This window comes from Hippocampus guttulatus, chromosome 3 (assembly GCF_054856545.1).
Source record: "Hippocampus guttulatus isolate MCC_2025c chromosome 3, RoL_Hgut_1.0, whole genome shotgun sequence".
NCBI classification, from domain to species: Eukaryota; Metazoa; Chordata; class Actinopteri; order Syngnathiformes; family Syngnathidae; genus Hippocampus; species Hippocampus guttulatus.
In genome coordinates this window covers 5,068,938-5,086,914 of record NC_141263.1, presented here as the reverse complement: position 1 = coordinate 5,086,914, position 17,977 = coordinate 5,068,938, and the positions used below count along the sequence as shown (strand labels likewise).

The 17,977-nt window shown below is 41.1% G+C and overlaps 1 protein-coding gene across 1 annotated transcript; it reads left to right on the top strand.

Moving 5' to 3' along the window:
- The first annotated feature begins 9,356 nt into the window (after positions 1-9,356).
- Positions 9,357-17,819, top strand: ctsd (cathepsin D). The gene is made up of 9 exons (XM_086106486.1): positions 9,357-9,507; positions 10,821-10,977; positions 11,949-12,072; positions 12,167-12,285; positions 12,375-12,574; positions 14,288-14,410; positions 14,747-14,891; positions 16,904-17,002; positions 17,308-17,819. The coding sequence occupies exons 1-9, from the start codon at positions 9,446-9,448 to the stop codon at positions 17,467-17,469; spliced, it is 1,191 nt and encodes a 396-aa protein (XP_085962612.1). The 5' UTR covers positions 9,357-9,445; the 3' UTR covers positions 17,470-17,819.
- The last annotated feature ends 158 nt before the right edge of the window (positions 17,820-17,977 follow it).

Genomic DNA, 17,977 nt, shown 5'->3' with positions numbered 1-17,977 from the left:
CAGACCATTGTTTTTTCTACCGGTGTAAGTTATGCACATGTTCATATTCTTTTGGGTTTAAAAATAAACTAATTGCAGGCAACATCCAAGGATCCTGACAAAACTAACCTGGTAGCAGCCGTGACTTGTTACTGGTAATTGGAGGGTGTGAACAATTATCATGTACCGGTACATTCATTCTGGAGGTGGTCCACATATGCAGCCACTTTTGCTTCTTTTCCACCGGTCTCAGTGTGGAAAGTACACACAAGTACAAATGACACATCAAACTTTTTAGGCAATCCTTCAGGGCCGACTTGCTGTTCTTTTTGGCCAAGTTTGGCATCTTTTCAGGCACTCTAGTTCCATTTAGAACTCCGGTCTCATTACTCTGAACGATAAGTGGAATTTGGGTCAGAAAACTAAAATTGTCACATAATTATGGTGCTCCTGGTTTAAATTTCCACGGCATCTTTAAACCAAGAGTGTCATGTTGAGGAGTTTCACAAATGCTTCATGAACTCAATTTTTCCATCACTACTTGTGAGGCTTAGCTTAAGATGAGCACAGGTGCTAAAGGCAGACACAATGAACTCAGAACTGGTTTATTGTCATGAAGAGAGACAGGTCGGGGAGTCAGGCACCAAAATCAGCAAGAGAAACCAAATCGAGGTGTACAGGAAGGCTTGAACATAACAGCTAGGCGGCAGCGAATACAGCTGGGAAGATAGCTGACAAGCTAGCAATGGGTCGCTCTTTAGACTGGGCCTTTATGCTGCAAGGGGTGAGTGTGGCTGACGAGGTGAAGATTGGCAGCTGTGTAGGTGAGACAGGTGCAATGATTGGAGAGACACCCAGCCCACACAGTGAAGGGAGCAGTTCCTTACAAACATGCTGCATGTGCTTCGACCTGTATGGACTCCAGCAAGGCTATTTCTGCTTCCACATTCTCAAAAGACTGTGTGGACTGAATTTAAGGAAAATGAGGCGAGCTGCTTCCATTGGCCATGTAACAAGCCAGCTACGTTCACTCCCACAACGGCGCAAATGCCCCTTTCTACCCACGCCCGTCTATGTGAAGACCAGACGAACGAAAACTCCATCCATGAGCACAGTTAGACGACACTTTACACTAGATTTGCACTGGGAATGAAAATAGGGCCTTGGGTGTGTCACTCAGCGCTCTGCGCTCAGCCTATCCCACCCACTAGCGAGCCCAAACCCCAGGACACAGAGCTCATGAACACAGCTAACATGTTGATCTGCAATATACTACACTACGACAATTTCAGCTTTGCATTTGGATCAGGCCTGAACTCACTGATATCCTATGAGCCAACCCTTAGACCGGGGGTCGGCAACACACGGCTCCGGAGCCGCATGTGGATCTATAGCGCCGCCAAGTGGCTCCCTGGAGCTTTTTAAAATGTTTGAAATTGGAAAAAGATGGGGGAGTGAAAATATATTGTTCGAATATGGTTTCTGCAGGAGGACAAACATTCTTAACATTTTCCAATGCTGTAAAAATATGTCAAATAAATATTACATTTCAACATTTCTGTCAACGAAGATTTACGTCATAGCGTGCGACACACGTTTCTATTAACAGGGCGGGATGCCAGGCAGGTGTCTGTTGGAAGAAGAAATCGCGTTGCATGTCCAATTCACCGAAGGAACTGGCAAAGAATGGCAATCTGAAGGACCGAGAGAAGCATTTTAAAACGGTACACGTCAGCTCCGAAAGTTAACACGCTGCAAAAGTGCGTCCCGTTCCTTGTTCATCTTACCCGCCGTAATGGCTGTTGCTCATTATGGCATGCGTGTGTAAGTGTGTAAGTGTGTGCGTGTGCGGTCACGGGTTGATCACGGGAGGCTGGTTGATCGAAAAATAGAGCTTTGGTCAAAAAAGGTTGGGCGCCCTTGCTCTACAGGATGCACTGCAGGGGGAAAAACTGTTTAATCGGGAAGGCTCATTGTGTAACTCTAGCCAACTTAGTCATTTTGATAGTAGGCTAATAGAGCTAATATAGATACATACAGCGTGTGTTGCCTTCTTTCTGAGGCTTTTAATTTGTTGCGGCTCCAGATACATTTGTCCAACACAAAAACCTGTCACTTGCACAGAGGTGTGTAGAGAGCTTTTTATACAAACTCTATATTGGTATGCTGCACATTATGATGGATGATGACAGGCTAAGCAACCTCAGAGTTTTATCTGTAGAGTCGAGACGAGCAAAGCCCCTGGACTGAGATGAGTTAGTGAATCTCTTTTTTTTAACAACCATGATAATTGTAAAATACAGCTGCCGGAACTTAAATAAATAATTCAAGTTGCAGGTGTACATCCATCAATATATTTTCTATTTTCTCTCTCTCTCTCTCTCCTCATATATATATATATTTTTTTCTTTTTTTACCGTGCGTGTGTGTGTGTGTGTTGTATGCTACTATACATCATATTCACTTTAGACATGCCGTGATGATCTTGAACAAGGCATTAAAGTGTTTACAATCACAATCAATCAGTGCATTTTCTGATCCTCTCTCCATAGTCCATAATCTTAGGAGGGCAGACTTTCTATACAACGCTGCTTCTTTGGGTTTTCAGGGAGGGAAACGTCTTCAATATTGACTGAGGACGTTGGAATGCATTGTCTCTTTTGGGTCTCAAATGCTTTCCTCTGCCTCTCCTTTTCAATGCTGTCTAAAACCTGCAATTAAAAATTACACCGATAATTTCACAATCGTGTACACACAAAGTGCACAAGCAGAAAAACAAACAGAGTTTCAGATTTTGAGTTGAGTTTCGTTTCAATGTACCAATGATGCACATGTCAACCCCCAAGCACAAAACCAATCGGAAGTCGCACAGGCATTTTGAGCTTAAACAACGAGAAATGCGTTTGTTCGGCACTCTCTGGCACGTGATGTCATTCAAAGAATGCCGAGTCACCAGTCAGTCATTGTACAGCCTTGTTAATTGTCCCGTTAACTGCTTTTTGCCACTGTTATCGAGTTATTTGGCGAAATGCCTCGGCGCTACATAGTGACGAACTGTTCAAATTCGGGCAAACAATCGTCTGAGTGGTCAAAAGAAAAGAATAGGGCATATAAATCAGAATCTGATTTATTGGCCAAGTATGTCAAACACACAGGGGGATTTTTACTTTCCTCGTTCCAACCTGTCCAGAGGAACACAAGCAAAACAATGACCAACTGAGGAAGACAGAACGGGAAGCCTGGAGGTTCGCTGTTAAGCGCCCCGGTATCATATACTGTATGTGAAAACAAAACAATAGGGAAGAGGAGGGGGGAAAAACAGACAGACTAACCATTCTCCTTATGTGGGAGCATGGTTTTAGCCTGAGGGGGAAAAAAACGTGTAGCGTACATTTAAAAGACATGTACAACAAATCTCAAGGCTTAACATGTAGTGAATGGGGAGGATGGATGGATAGGGAGAGGGAGGAACGCGTCGCAACTAGTCCCACTACCTGCTCATATAGGAGCGCTCTGTCAGTCAAGTTGCGACACGTGGCTAAAGCGAATAGGAATCCAACGAAGGTGTTGACCTATCAGGGCGTTATGTAGTGTGTTATTGTCGTAGGTTTGTGTATGCATGTCAAGCATCTGCAGCTGCAAGGGCAAGTCTTACCAGTCTCATCCTCGGGAAAGAGGGGGAAAGGAGGCTGACAGGAATGCAAGCCTTCAAGTATATTTTTCCATCCAGGGGAACCTTTGCGATTGAGTTCGGTCAATGCATGAGACTGTGTGTTGATCACCCACCCCACACCATCCAGAAAGGCCGACAGCTTGTTCCCTTCTGTTAAAAATGCTCCTGCCGGCTGAATTTTGCGATAGGTCCGGAAACTGCCAACTCCAAATCATAGGACATTTGTCATCAGAATGCCAACAATGTCAATGTCTTCCACATCCTCTACGGACAGTATTGTCAGGCAAACCATTCTCCACTTCTGCCAAGGATCTAAGCTGTACCCAGCAGCAAATGTCCCAGAGGGGCAAGAAGGCTCCCCACCACCTGCTCTTTCATTTGAAAATATTTCATCCATAGTGCTGAGAGTACATCTGACTAATTCCATGGTTTGTTTTTCGAAAGAAAAAATACGGTATCAATCAATACCTCTGGCTGTTGTCTACGAAAACATTTGATTAAAAATATTATATATGTACTGTATATGGATGCAATCCGGTATAAAAGCATTCAAAAGACACGAGTGAATGGATGGAATCTTCTATCATGGTTTGCAACTAAAAATGCTGCCGATATAATGTGCGGAGTGCCCTACAGTGGAACAGAACTACCTTAGCAATGACAATGGAGGACACCAATCCACTATGACGTGTGCTCTCAGTGCTAGTGGGAATACATGAACCAAGTAAGTAAACCCATCGTGCACAATTTACAGCTCGGCACAGCATTGAATTGCTAACAATAAGACTAGGCTAATGACCGTAGCCTGTATAGCATACAGTTCTTCCAATCTCAATGGGTCTCGTCTCCACTCTATGTCTCATTCGGGCATAACATTGTCTGCATCCTGAGCATCTGGCTCGTACATGTATGGTCCAACATACATCTTGCCAACAACGCCCTCTTCATCCAACTCTTTAAACACCTGGATCCCCTTAGATAAGTTTGAAACATCGTTTTCCAAATCGATTTCTGACTGGCTTTGTACACTTTCCATTTTGAGCCCTGTTATTGTTGTCCTTGAAATGATGTCACCAGGATGGCACTATGGCAAAACGATTACTTTGTCGAATTTACGAAATAGAAATTTGTTTTCATGCTTTATTTAATATATTTTGTTTAACTACTTTAGTTGTAACATAAAACTATTTCATTTGGGAATTTCTGAAATTACTTGACACTTGACCTTTAAATTCGATCCGTTCTGTGCTTGGAGGGTCACAGATACTGATTTTTGTAGTTTCAAGGGAACTCACGATCTCGATCAGTTCCGTCTTTTCCTGAACAATGGTGCCGATGTCCTCTTCTGGATCGCCCACCTCCACATCATTGCTCATGGGACATGCATTCATGACCTCAGGTAAATTAGGATGCCGATGAAACATCAGGAAAAAGGGGGTATGTCTAGTAGATGCCTGAATACAAAAAATACACGTGTCCTTAACATCCCCATTCGGTAGATGTTAACAAAAGATTAGATGGGGGGGACAGAACACCCACATTCAAAGATGTGTTCAGACCGTATTCCACTGCAGGCAGCAGCAGGTCCCAATCATTATCTGTCTCAATGAAGTACTTCCTCAAACCGAGCTTTACGCTCTGATTTATTTTCTTCTCCCTAAACAAATGAACACAGTTTGGAAATATATTCACAATTGTTTTTCCCCGTTAAACTCACAAGACATCAGGTAAGATAACAGGAAGGAACAACAAACATACCTTCCCATTTATCTTGGTGCGATTCTCAGTCGTTACCACCTCTTTGATTTTAAGCTTTGCAAAGATGCACTCGTTTATCTGTGGAAGGTTCAACAATTAGAGAAGTTGCACAGACGACTTGTGTAAGTAAAAACAAAGAACAGATAAAGGGCATCAATGCGTAATGAAGCGTGTCTCACCGCATTCACTATCTCCATGCGTAGGTTAGTAATGATTTTCCTAATGATGCCAAAAGGCCACGATGGCTTCAGCTATTTGGTCTGCACTCTTACAACTCAAGGAATGGGCAGCAACCCGTTTACTGTAGAGGTCAGACATGGTCACAACATACCTCTGTCTGTTTCATACAGCGGGCCAATGACGTCCAAGAAAACAAGCTCCCAGGGTTGCTTAACCTGTGAAAATACTTGTTATTAAATTTCCCGTTTTGCTATCCACCTTTTCTTTTGTGCTCATTCATCTCATTGTAGTTATGCAGCACGTGTTAGCTTATTAGAGTGTACATTTGGAGTTTCTGTCTTGGAGACATTCAAGTTGCATCGTTGACAATGGCTCACGTAATAGAAACGTTCAAAGATTGTATTTTTTCTCCATCAGGTGCCAGCACTTTGAATAAAAATATAGTATCTAGCCTGTTTTTTTTGTCTTATAGGCTGCCAATATCTTAGCAGACCATCACATATTATTTGCACGCCTTTCATAGCCTCAAACTATCAAATGCTGGGACTGCTGTGAGGACCCTTTCTACAGTATATTGAATCCCTGCTATATCGCAGTTCATTGTTTGTGCCCCCCACTATTTCCAGATTTTCTTCATTAAACAGCCAAGTCCAAATTTAGAGTTGTATGTCTTTACTTTAATGCCATTTTGTGTTGCAGGATGCCAAGCAGCACTGGGTCAACTGAAAAAGATGCAGAGAAATTAACAGCATGAAGAGTCAGAGAAGGTCCCAAACTTATCTCCAGTAATATTCTTCCACAGGGCAGGAAAGAATATACACATGTGGACAAAATTGTTGGCATCTCTCCATTAATAAAAGATCATTCAAGTACATCAGCCAATTTAAAGGGTGTGAAGTAGTCATTGTGCTGTTTGGTGACATGTTGTGTACCACACTAAACATGTTGTCTCAGAAGATTGGAAATAATAATAGAGAATCATGTTAAAGGTTAAAGGTTGTAAAACCATCTCTAATTGTCCCACGGGGATAAATAAAGTTTTCTGAATCTGAATTTCCAAGCAGCTTGTTCCAGTGACTGCACACATGATTGAGAAATTGAGAGGATCCATGCAACTGCAACAAACATTTCTGGAATTAATGACAAATTTAAGAGTTGGATAATACAAAAGGTAACAAAAGGGCCCAGAACATCCTCCAAAAAGAAATAACATGAACTCCAAGGTCAACGTACATCAGTGTATGATCACACCATCGGTTGTTGTTTGAGCCTAAGTTGACTTTTTGGGAGACGAGCAAAAAGGACACCACTGTTGAAAATAAATGAAAAGCAGGACTGGAATTTGCCAAACTGCATGTTGACAAACTACAAAGCTTCTAGGAAAATGTCCTATGGACAGACGAGACAAAACTGCAACTTTTTAGCAAGGCTCATCACCCTCATGGGCACAGATGCAAAAACGAAGCATACTAAGAAAAGAACACTGTCCCTACGGAGAAACATGGGAGAGGCTCTGTTATGTTCTGGGGCTGTTTTGCGGCAAAAGCACAAGGTGTATTGAATCTGTGCATGGTATGATCACATTTCAAGATGATCAAGGTATTGAGAGAGAAATGTGCTGCGCATTCTCAAAAAGCTTTGTCTCAGTCACAGGTCCCGAGTCCAGCAACAGGATAATGACCCAAAACTCACAGCTAAAAACACACAACAATGGCTAAGAGCAAAACATTGGACGACTCTCAAGTAGCCTTGTATGATCCCTGATCGAAATCCAAGAGCTAAAACATGCCGTCTGGAAAGGGCACCTTTCAAACCTGAGAGAGACAACTAGAGCAGTTTACTCATGAAAAGTGGGCCAAAATACCTACTTAGAGGGCGCACGAGTCTCATTGAAAGTTACAAAAATGGTTTTGATTGCAGTAATTACTGTTGGGAAACAAAATATCAAGTTGAGGGCTACCATTTACCTTTATCCAGGCCTTTTAAATAATAATTCTGCTAAACCATAACATCTGCGATTGGCTGGCAACCAGTTCACTGTGTCCCCCCCCTACTGCCTGAAGACAACTGGGATAGGTTCCAGCATGCCCCATGACCCAAGTGAGGATAAGCGTATTAGAACATGGATGGATGGATGGATAAACCATAACATGATTCAAAAACAATTTCTGATGGTTAATTTTCATAAAATGTTCATTTATTATTACAATTGTCTTATTGAAGTTATTTCAATGATCACTGTGGGGTTTTCTTTCATGAACAGAGGGGTACCAACGATTTCATTCACATGTGTATGCTAGTGAATATTGCCGTATGCCATGTCTGGATGTGCTGGTGCTGCGTTTGTGTTTCGATTTTGACACTCAGTGTTTGACCATCCAGTCTATGGTGTTTCGCATTATACTGTATCTTAGCAGAAGGTTAACTGACTTTTATTTGACAAAAAGACATGGTTTGGTATGCAATGTTGAATTCTCTTTTGTCTGTAAATTTTATTGTAAATTTCAACTTTGAATAACAAACAAACAACTTGGTCTCTTATTTGGGTAACAGTCTTTTTGTTTCCTTGTTGCATTGAACGATAGTCTCCATTTCATAACAGTGAGTGAGTGAAAACAGGAGCTAGCAAATCTTTAAAAGTTGAATGGTCGTTTTAATAAGATAAAATGTGTTTAAAGTGTGTGGGAATGGGTCAAACAATATAAATAAATGTTTCAATAGCATATGGCCTCCAATGTTAACTGTTTTTGTGTAGCGCGTTGTTACAGCTGCCGCTGTTGTTAAAGCGCTATATAAATCAGCATGTGTTGTATTGTATTTTCACCTATTGCGGTGGGTCTCAAACGTATCACTATCCAGAAATGGGTAGTTCACTTGTAATGCTTTGAGATTACAAATGACTCAATTTATGAGTTTTTTGAGAATACGAGCTAACATTCGGACAATTTTTTTGCTTTGACTATGCTGGCAGTTCCTCAACTCACTGGATAAGAAGCAGCAGTTTGCCAGATAGAATTTGTAAATGTTCTTCAAAAAAACAAAAAACAATCCTCTAGCTGTTTATTGCAGCTCTCTGTTGAGGTGGACCGTCATTGTCAATTCCCTAGCTCGGTGCTAAGGCTAACACATAAGGGCAAATGCCATTGCACGGGCAAACCACATCTTTGATGTGGCCACATTATGACCCTTTAATCAACAGATATTTGAACACAAACACCTAAGCAACCCATGTAGACACTGAATATGCGAGTCCCTACAGTCGTATATTTTTAATCCTCTATGAAAAATAACTCCGATTAATGCTGAGGAGTTGTGATGTTTCTTTTGTCTCCATGTACTGAATGTTTCTTATACTGCCCCCAGGTGGCCAAGGCGCGCACCACAGAATGAGAGCACATGCATCGAATTGAATGAGACACATTTTGAATTCTATTTAATTACGTATTTACATCATGTTTTGATAACGTATACGATAGAGCAATATTTCGCTCATGAAAAAAAACTGATTACATTTTTATGGGGGGGGGCTGGTTTCAAATTAATTTCATTTCTATTGAGATGACGTTTTGAGTTACAAGCGCGGTCAAGGAAGGGATGATGTCTCTCAACGAACCGATGTTTTAACAGCATTTATTCGCGCATCACTCCAACAACAGGTACTAGACTGATATACTGAAATTACTTCACACTTGGCCTATAAGGCGACGTTCACTTTTGCGATTGAATTGTGAAACACAAACGCAACATGAGCCTCACGTGACTGAGTCACCTGATGAAAGTCGTTTGTGCTCGCCTAAACGTTAAAACGCTCCGTCATCGTTGTGTCTCCGATTTCGCGTCTTACCAACCTCTACAATGAAGAGTTTTTATTTGCTTCTTTTATCGGCGTTAGCTCTGACTAGTGATGCCATTGTGAGGTAAGAAAATAAAGTTTTTTTGTAAACATCGACATTTTAAATAGAGTAAATACAAAACCATTCGATTTAGCCATGTTAGCAATGTTTCTTTGAAACCACAATGGAAACGACAGTATGGTTATGTTGCACTTATTATACTGTGATTTTGTTTGTTTTGTGTACATTTTGAAACTCGTTGTGAGTCACGGTTGAGTAATGATGAAAAAGGTATGGACTAACGAGACACCGTACTTCCAGTCAACATGCTTATGTTGGCTCGTTTAAACTGTAGTGATTTTGAGTGGTGTGCTGTGTGCACGCGCACGTGATTTGTCTCCGGACGGATAATCTTGTGATACTTTAACTGCTCTTACAGTTTTAGCTCTACTATTGTGTACGACAGGTTTTTGTTGGAAATGCGGTAATACATAAACATCATATCGCACACAAGCACCCCCCACCCCCGTCCTCTCCAATTCAGCATTGCTCGAATTGTAATTGTTGTACTGACAATGTTGATCGACACAGAATGCAATTGCTTAACCCTAACAGTAACACAGCATTGACCATTGATTTAAGAATAAGAATAAAAATTTATGATAATCATGACACTACCCGACGCGCTCATACAAATGTAGGGCATTTGAGTCAAACTTACGTTAATGGCGACAGGGGTGTGTAGAATAGTCCAAAATGCACTCGAGTACTGTCACTTAGAAATAATGTGACTCAAAAAAAATAAAAATTTGTCCTCCAAATAATTTCTTGGGTAAAACCAAGTGCAAGTCAAACAAGCACTCTATTACAGCGTAACTGCGAGTAACTTCTGATTTGTTTCTTTAAATCAGAGCATGACCATCAAATATAATGAAAATAACAAAATTCAGATATTGCTGAACAATACTCCTTAATCTGAAACAATAATACTCACTAACCTATGCTTACACAATAGTTTTATTGTGTAACATAGATCTATACATTAACAGTCAATATTTGCATATAAAGAAAGCATTGACATAAAAGGGTGAAATGGAAAATAGCTAATACAGTCTTTTGTGATATCGTATTCCTTTAATGCAGGCAACGTCTAGCCTTGAAATAAAGTGTGCCATCATAAACTGCAAGGGCTTCCTGTTTTGCATTGTTGTGTTATGGATGTTATATGTGGAGATAAGTGTTCTAGGTCAGTCGGTTACAACGTCACTGCAAGCCTCGTAAGTGTATTAACTGGAGCGTCTGCTTTCACAAATGTATGCATTTTGATTGACATTTTAGTTTTCGGACCTTTTGTCGCCAGACTACCAAAAGAACAGTTTTCTTGTCCTGTGATGCAGAATTCCCTTGAAGAAATTCCGCTCCATCAGGCGTGAGTTGACCGACTCTGGGAGAAATGCACAGGAGCTCGTGGCCAGCAAGCAGTCCCTCAAGTACAACTTGGGCTTTCCTTCAAGTAGTGCACCAACTCCCGAGACTTTAAAGAACTATCTTGATGTAGGATTCCCTCTCACAAACACTTTTTATGCAGTGTTTGACTGCAAACATTGAAGCTGTGCGAGCACCACAACAGAAGTTCATTTGTGTGGCGACTATTTTCCTGGAAAACTTCCAAGCTCTATCGAATTATTGTCTTGCCTTTTCGATTCCATCAGTCAATCTGTGACAGCTCAAGCCTAAAAGGGGCAAAGGTGTTGCTGACACAAAGGGAAGCTTGCGGACATGCTGGATTGCATTATATTTGTCACAATTTGACAGTCAGCTGCTTCCGAGTCATTTTTGTTGTGATTTCTTCACACTTCCCAGCGCGTTTACCTCAGCGACCTTCCAACTTCCCCAGTCACTCTAATCCTAATACACGTCGCCAGTGTTCTTTAAAAATAGAATATTTTGAATGCATAGTCACAAGTGACTGACGGGCATGTCTAAAACTTTGACACGTGGCTAAAGATTTTCGGTTTGAGCCCAACACTGTCCTTTTGTCTCAAAGGATTATGTCATAACTCAAGCGATATCACAATCTGAGGTGAGAAAGTAAAGTCATATCAGCCACATTTAAGGACCCATGGACTAACAAATCTAGAAAGAGGAACTTCAGATTTTCTCAATTTAGTTGACATCAAATCAGTATCTTGCAGTGTCATTTTGAAATAACTGCCTTTCTGTCACATGAAACGGCAATTTGTGTCGACTCAGGACTTTGTTGCGAAATCGCTTTCAGTTGGCACCTGACTTGCATCGTTTGACCTGCGCCCTGGTAACAGTCGTAGACGCCAAGCGCTGCAGAGTCTCAGATTACTTTTGAGAATAGAACAGACTGACCTATATTGAGCGTTGGATTTTTTTTTTGCTGATCGTTCAAAAGTATATTTCTCGCTGAATAGCTCTGCAATGATTTCTATTTAGACCAGTTCATCATGCCAGCTTCCAAAATTATGATGCAGTCATATTTCTTTTGTTGTCACCAGGCCCAGTATTATGGTGAGATTGGACTGGGCACCCCCCCTCAGCCCTTCACTGTGGTCTTTGACACTGGTTCCTCCAACTTGTGGGTCCCCTCCATCCACTGCTCATTACTCGACATCGCTTGCTGTAAGTCATTCTTGATATCATTAAGATAGCAGTTCTCCAAGTCAGGCTACAACATCACATTTATTGACCCAAATCCATTTTTTGGGGGGGGTAGTTCTTCACCACAAATACAACTCCGCCAAGTCCAGCACGTATGTGAAAAATGGGACTGACTTTGCAATCCAGTACGGAAGCGGCAGTTTGTCGGGCTACCTCAGTCAGGACACGTGCACCGTAAGCTCGACTCATGCAGCTGCATTAAATTATATTGCAATGAAAACAAACCAAATCCCGAGATTTTGTGTGCTTCCTCCCTTTTGTAGATTGGAACACTATCTGTGGAGAATCAGCTCTTTGGGGAAGCAATAAAGCAGCCCGGGCTCACTTTTATTGCCGCCAAGTTTGACGGAATCCTCGGCATGGCCTATCCACGCATCTCCGTGGATGGTGTGGCGCCAGTCTTTGATAACATAATGAGCCAGAAGAAGGTCGAACAGAATGTGTTCTCCTTCTATCTGAACAGGTGAAGAACAGACCTGGTGGTTTTTGACTGTAACAGCAGGGAACGCAACCCTTTTGAAATGCTAATTCTCTGTAGCAACAAACTGGAAGTACCGTATTGGCCCGGATATAAGATGGTGTTTTTGCATTGAAATAAGACTGAAAATATGGGGGTCGTCTTATATTTGGAGTCTAGACGTTCTACGCATTCACGACGCTAGATGGCGCCAGATTCCATTGAAGCGAATGCTGAACTTGACTCCCCAGGCCAAAGTGAACCCCTGTCACGAAGAAGAAAAATAAAAAATTGCGGTAGTGATGATGTAATTTACATTTCAAAAACCAGAAGCCATTCATTTACGAATGTGATTGCACTTTAGTTTACATATTTAAATGTTCAGATATTAAGAGTTGAATGAGGCAAAATAACGTGTTTTTTTCTCTCAAATATATTATTATAATCATTTGTTTCAGATGTACTGTAATTATTTTCTGTATAAAAATTAATTTGGTGTTCAAAAAGTCTTTTTTCAAACTTGAGTCTTGAAAAGGAGGGGGTCGTCTTGTAATCAGGGCCGTCTTATATTCGGGCCAATACGGTATTTAATTGTAATTTTAATACGGGACAGCATGTCACTCTTGACCAGCTGCCAGGGCTCTGTGAGGTACCCAAATTTCACAATATGGCGACTGAAAAGAATTATAGCTTGTACATGTACAACCAGCCAAAGTCTCCTCAATTCTAAAAAACGTTTATCATTAATATTGAAGCTTGGGGTAAAAATGTTCACAATTCCACGCTGGGTTCCATGAACTTGACTGGGAGCCACAGCTGTCTCGGCGGTCACCTGGCCCGACTCTCGTGACCCCGCCTCTGGCGAGAAGCGACTTCAGGTGCCCGCAGGAGCGCTTTGATGCCAGAGTGTTGACGACAGAGCCTTTTCCTTCCTTGTATTCGTTATATTTCCTTGTTAACTTTACTTTTATCTTTGCTGCTGGATCGTGAAAACGCATGGACTTAATTGTTATTGGATTACAGTACAACTGTTTTCGAGTGACTTTTTACTGTACTTTCAACATCCCAGATTAGAACGGGACCTGCATATATTGTTGTCCGTCTAGCAGAAACCGTAGATGGCGGAAGCAACTGATACAAAAGCGGGGCTGTCCTGCCTAGACTAAAGTATCAACATTTCCGAGACTACAAATCACACCTTATGAAATGCTACAACAGTTAAAGTTAGCCATAAAATCGAATTTGTTCTGTAGCTGCTTCAGACTGATAGCCTCTGGTCTTCACGTTATTAAACGGGATATTATTTATTTTATAAATCCGCAGGTAGACGCTCTCCCTAAAATATCAATGCCCAATGCAGCTCTCGGACTTTAGTTACGACACAAGGCAAATTCGCAGATGGTCTTAGACTGGGATCGCACTTCAAAGATGGCTGTGTTCATGGCACGTGTTCCCTATTTCTTAGAAAACTGAAATCTGCTTGTTTTGACTTATACTCAAAAAGTGTGCGTGCGTGCGTTATGAACATTGGTACTGTGAAGTACCTGGGAATTGGAAGCAAACTGGTTCAAATGTGAAAAGATCCCTATCCCTATTCGTGTGCACACCCTGTGTGGTATACTCGTAGTTGTTGGCCTAACTACTAATGATGATTGCCCGGCCGACAAAAGCAAGTAATGAGAGTTTATATCTGATCTTGTCCATCTTTCTCTGCTTTAGGAACCCTGACACTGAGCCAGGTGGTGAGCTGCTACTGGGAGGAACGGACCCGAAATACTACACTGGCGAATTCAGCTATGTCAACGTCACCCGCCAAGCCTACTGGCAGATCCGCATGGACTCGTGAGTTGTTCGAGGAGAAAAGTTGTTTTATCAGCGCCCCAAAGAAGACAGATTACCTACATGGTTTATTACAATGAAGTTAATTTTATTGGACAAAAACTGAAACGTGTAATCTCGTCTGTGACATTTTCAGATCTGGCTGAACACAGTAAAGAGTTGAATTGCTCACGTTATTTACTGGGTAGCACCGTGGCATGGTCTGCCCATGCTTGCTTGGGTTTGATTCCTCCCACATATTAACTTCACTCTTAAGACTCTAAATTGTCAGCTGATGTGAATGTGACTTCTATCAGCGGGATAGAAGACGGTTGGATGTTACTGTTGTGTGCATTTCAGGCTGCAAGTGGGCACCCAGCTGAGCTTATGCAAAGGCAGCTGTGAAGCCATCGTGGACACCGGAACGTCTCTGATCGTTGGCCCGTCTGCGGAGGTCAAAGCTCTACAGAAAGCAATCGGAGCTATTCTGCTCATCCAGGGAGAGGTGAGATTGAATTCCTGGCCTCTCCTAGTCATTTGATTTTTTTTTTCTTTTAAAGCCATCCCGTTTATAGTCTGAATAATCAGCGATGAATGGCAGTCAGTTTATGTAATAAAATTTCTAGGGATGGGTGATGACTGATACCAGATATTGGCATCGATTACCAGCCTCATTTCAAAGACATCGTCACAACGGCCGATTCCATTGTCAGGCCGTAAAAGGCCCCTACGTCTGTTTCACTGTCAGAAAATGTATCCATGTCAACCTTTTTGATAAACCCATTATAAATTTGACATTCATGATTTTCCCAGGAATTGAGCTGGCTGTTTGTTTGTTTATTGAGCATATATAGTATACACAGTAACAGGTTGACAAAAGTCAAACAAAAATTTTGTAAGGAAAATTAGAAAGTAGATAAAAGAAGAAAACACACATCATCACGGTTGTATGCTCAAGGGAGTAGGAAGAAGTAAGTAACTTATCTGGTCCTACCCCTTATTTTAAAGCAATTTGATTAGATCATTTTTCAAAACAAAGAAGAAAAGAAAAATCTACATATCATCAAATGCTTTTACCCTTATGTATACTATACTATCCTATTTATACACTTTTTGGTTTGTATATATATAGTTATTCTTTCTCCTTTTGTATTTCAATTTTCTGATATTCATTATAATTTTCATTTCTTGAATACAATTGATAAGTTGATCAAATCCAAAACAAGAACAAACGGTTGTCTTACTATATTTTATAGTATGTCAAATTTATCTTTTTAATTCTGATTCATGTAGTTTTTTGTACTAATCTTTTGAATTGGTTTTTGAACTCCTCCAACGATTTGCTCATTTTCAGGTCCGTTTCAAGCTTGTTCCACAGGTTGACACCTATTACTGATACGCACCTTTGTTTGATGTTTGTTCTTGTTCTGGATTTTTTGTATTGATTTGTACCCCTTAGATGATAACAGCTCTCTCTTAAGTTCAAAAAGCTGCTGGATATTTTGGCAGAGGAGATTGTTATGTACTTTATACATTAATTGGGTAATCTTGAAGTCAACCAAGTCGTAGAATTTCATTGTGTTTAATCTGATGAATATTGGATTTGTGGGTTCTATATATTTGGACCTATTGATTATTCTGATTGCCTTTTTTTGTAGTTTTAAAACAGGGAGTGTGTTTGTTTTACAAGCTTTTCCCCATATTTCTACACAGTAGGTCATATATGGGAGTAATAATGAGTAATATAATGTATACAAGGAGCCCTTGCTCAACACATCCTTCGTTTTGTGGAGTATCCCGATAGATGTCACTATTTTACACCGCTCAAAGTCATGGTTTGTTTAGAAAAACAACATATGTATAATAGTCTGACAAATATGACACACATTCAAATACGAGTAACACAAACACACATAGATCCCAAGGATTAACATCATTACGACTTCATTAATGAAATGTGCAATGCTTACTGGGAATCTTGTGACTCTACCGTTTGAAGTGACGAGTCTACGGGTGGCATTCAAGCTCGTAGGGGCAAAGTGTTGCCATGTTCCATGTGTGTGTGTGATAAGATTATAGCTGGCTGGTCACTGAAGTGATAGAAAGTGGGTCACGAGCGTTCACGTCTTGCCTCATGGCGCTAGTGATCACAGCATTCGAAAGCCGGTCACCGCAAAGAGTTGCACAATGGGCCTGGGTCGCTGAATCGCCCTGGATTGGACATTCGGGTTTGGTGGGTGTGTAGAATTCTCAGCAATCAGTCTTGTATTTCTATATTTTTTTTTTTATATTGACTATTTACAGCTGGGCACACAGTGCATAACGTCAGACTGCGTGCCTCCTAATTCTGCTTTGTCATGTCTGTCATTACGCTGGTGCCACCCAGTGTTCAAACCGAGAGACCACAGTTGAAAAGTACAAAATCATAATGTGTAATCATAAATGTTCGTGTATATTCGAACACAGATGAGCAGGTTTGTGTATGAAAAATAAAAAGCCTTCTCCCTTCCATTTCAGTACATGGTCAACTGTGATAAGATCCCTTCACTTCCCGTCATCACTTTCAATGTGGGCGGCCGGGCCTACAAGCTGACTGGAGACCAGTATGTCCTCAAGGTGAGAACATGTGCCTGTGCCATTCTTGTCCAGCAGGGGACAACAGAGATTGGCTCTCCTGCTCGCTAACAATACAACTCTGTGAATGAGCAAAAGAGCCTTACGTCACCCAAAAAAGCAAACAGTTGCATCCTTTGTTGCATTTGACCAAGTCATGAGGGGGCAGCTTTGTTATTCAGAGAGATTACACTTGTTTTGTTTTTCTCGTTCCTGTTACAAACTCTCTGCCAAATGTGAGATTCTGGCACATTCATTTTAAAAATCTCAAAAGAGCAGCACACCCTGAGTCACCTTCTAAATTGCAGGAAAGCCAAGCTGGTAAGACCATTTGTCTGAGCGGCTTCATGGGTCTGGACATCCCTCCCCCAGCGGGCCCTCTGTGGATTCTGGGAGACGTCTTCATCGGCCAGTACTACACAGTGTTTGATCGAGAGAACAACAGGGTTGGCTTTGCCAAAGCCAAATGAGTACGAAATAAGAAAAGAGGCTGCACAGTACTTCAAATCCACACTGCAAAAGGCATTTGTCCATGCTGCTGCACGTTTGCTGCTTTGCAATCAAACAGTTTTTAGCAATTGATTTGATGTCGAACTAAAATGCACTCCCCTGAACAAGTTGAAGATGTCTTTTTTTTTGAGGTGATGTTTTCAGACTGATTGAGAAAGTGGGTGTGTCTGAGCTGTTTTCGTCTTTTTCATCAGGGAGTTTTAAACCATAATCTTATTGAATGGAATTTTATGGGAATGTTATCCTGCACTACTGACCTGAGTATCTTATTGTGATTGGCCTTAATATCTAAATAAACAATTACAGTTGTCATGAGTGTCCAATTCTTTTGATGGAAATTCTTTCAATGACTTTGGGAGTAGTCCTTGTCAGGCTACAAACTTGCATGGGATAGTTGAACATCTACAAAAAAAATGTTTAAGTGTATGTAAAATGGTAAAATGAACTGGTTTAATACTATATGAGTAC